We start from the raw sequence: 1,541 nt of genomic DNA, 5'->3' as shown, positions 1-1,541 counted from the left end.
GAGCTGGTCATCTGCAGCCGCTCCGGAGCCGTCTGTCTGTGGAGCGCTCGAAGACGGGTAAGGCCCCTCGCCACCAGAAACCCCCCACTCCCAACACTGGGCCCCCCAGAACCCGGCCGGGACCCGGCCAGGGTGCCCAGTCCTCCCCCTCAGCCTGTCCCCCCACCACGGCTGGCCTATCTCCCCAAGGCTGCGGCAAATCTACAAGGACCCTGAGACCCTGGTGTTCCGGGACCCTTCTTCCTGGCGCTGGGCAGACTTCACCGCCCACCCTCGAGTGCTGACGGTGGGTGACCGCACTGGAGTGAAGATGGTGGACACTCAGGTGAGGGCACGGGGCGCGGGGACCTCTGCCAGTGGGCGTGACAAGCCGCAGGGCCAGCAAGGCCCCGGCCAGTTGGACCCACGGCGGACTGTGGGAGAGCTGACCCAGCGTGTCCCCCAGGGCCCGCCGGGCTGCGGTCTGCTGCTTTTTCGTGGAGGGGCAGAGGCGTCGTGCCAGAAAGGAGAGCGGGTCCTGCTCACCCAGCACCTGGGGGATCTCGGCCCAGAGTCTCTGCACCCCATGCTCCACCTCATCTGTACCCAGGTGGGCTCACCTCTTCTTCTCTCCACCCTGCCCTGTCTCAGGTCACTGGAGACACAGGTCACAGGGCCCTGGATGCAGCCAGGGATGGGGAGGGGCAGAGGGGGAAGAGGTCTGGCCCCACCCCTCCCCTCCCTCTCAGCACCCTGGCGCTCCTGGGTGTCTGGGCTTGTGTGCCAGCCTCGGGCAAGGTGGGGAAGGCTATGAAAGCCCCTCTCCCAGCGGGGCCATCAAGACAAGGGACGCCTGCTGGGGAGACACCTCCTGCGCAAAGCCGGGCTACTCTGAAAACCACGTGGAGCTCTGGAAGGGGCCAGCCCAGAGAGACCTGTCCCGTCCCGTCGGTCTCATCCTCGTTTTCTGCCAGTTCTCCCTCTACCTGGTGGATGAGCGCCTCCCCTTGGTGCCCCTGCTCAAGTGGAACCATGGCCTCCGCTCTGCGCCCCTGCTGGCCCGGCTGCTGCCACCACCGCGCCCAGGCCTCCCCCAGCCGCTGCTCTTGGCCAGCCAGGGTGGGGAGCTGCAGCTGCTGCACCTCGCAGGTGAGGGGCCAGGCCGGGCAGGGGGGCGGGCAGGGCGGACCTGGACGGGGCCTCAGCTACCTGTCCCTCCTCCAGGAGTGGGGGCCTCCACACCCCGCCTGGTGGGGCTCCCCCAGTCTCTCCCCACCAGGAGCGACTCCCTCTCGGCTTTCCCCCTGCTGGAGCCCAAGAGTCACTGGCGGCTGCAGGAGCGTCTGAAAGCACCCACCGTAGGTGTGTTGGGGGCTGGGGCGGGTGGGGAGCCACGACCCCCGCCAGGCCGCCTGGTCACTGTCCTTCCGTCCCCAGGTCTGGCTGCTGCCATCCCGCCCCCCGCCTCCACACCAGTGCTGTCGCTCTTCCAGCTTTCCGCGGCCGGAGATGTTTTCCACCAGCGCCTCCACCTCCGGGCAGATCCCGGGCCCAATCCTAGT

The 1,541-nt window shown here is 68.5% G+C and overlaps 1 protein-coding gene across 1 annotated transcript in view; it reads left to right on the top strand.

The window, feature by feature from the left end:
- TAF1C (TATA box binding protein (TBP)-associated factor, RNA polymerase I, C, 110kDa) overlaps positions 1-1,541 on the top strand; it is a 9,904-nt gene that overhangs the window by 6,901 nt on the left and 1,462 nt on the right. The window contains 7 exon segments of the mRNA XM_010850863.1: positions 4-48; positions 50-57; positions 190-325; positions 446-589; positions 954-1,128; positions 1,204-1,341; positions 1,417-1,538. Of these exon segments, the coding sequence (XP_010849165.1) occupies positions 4-48; positions 50-57; positions 190-325; positions 446-589; positions 954-1,128; positions 1,204-1,341; positions 1,417-1,538 (768 nt within the window).

The sequence above is a fragment of the Bison bison genome, unplaced genomic scaffold (assembly GCF_000754665.1).
Source record: "Bison bison bison isolate TAMUID 2011002044 unplaced genomic scaffold, Bison_UMD1.0 scf7180017864295, whole genome shotgun sequence".
Taxonomy (NCBI): Eukaryota; Metazoa; Chordata; class Mammalia; order Artiodactyla; family Bovidae; genus Bison; species Bison bison.
The sequence above is the reverse complement of the archived record's forward strand: the minus strand, read 5'-3'. Positions and strand labels throughout refer to the sequence as shown.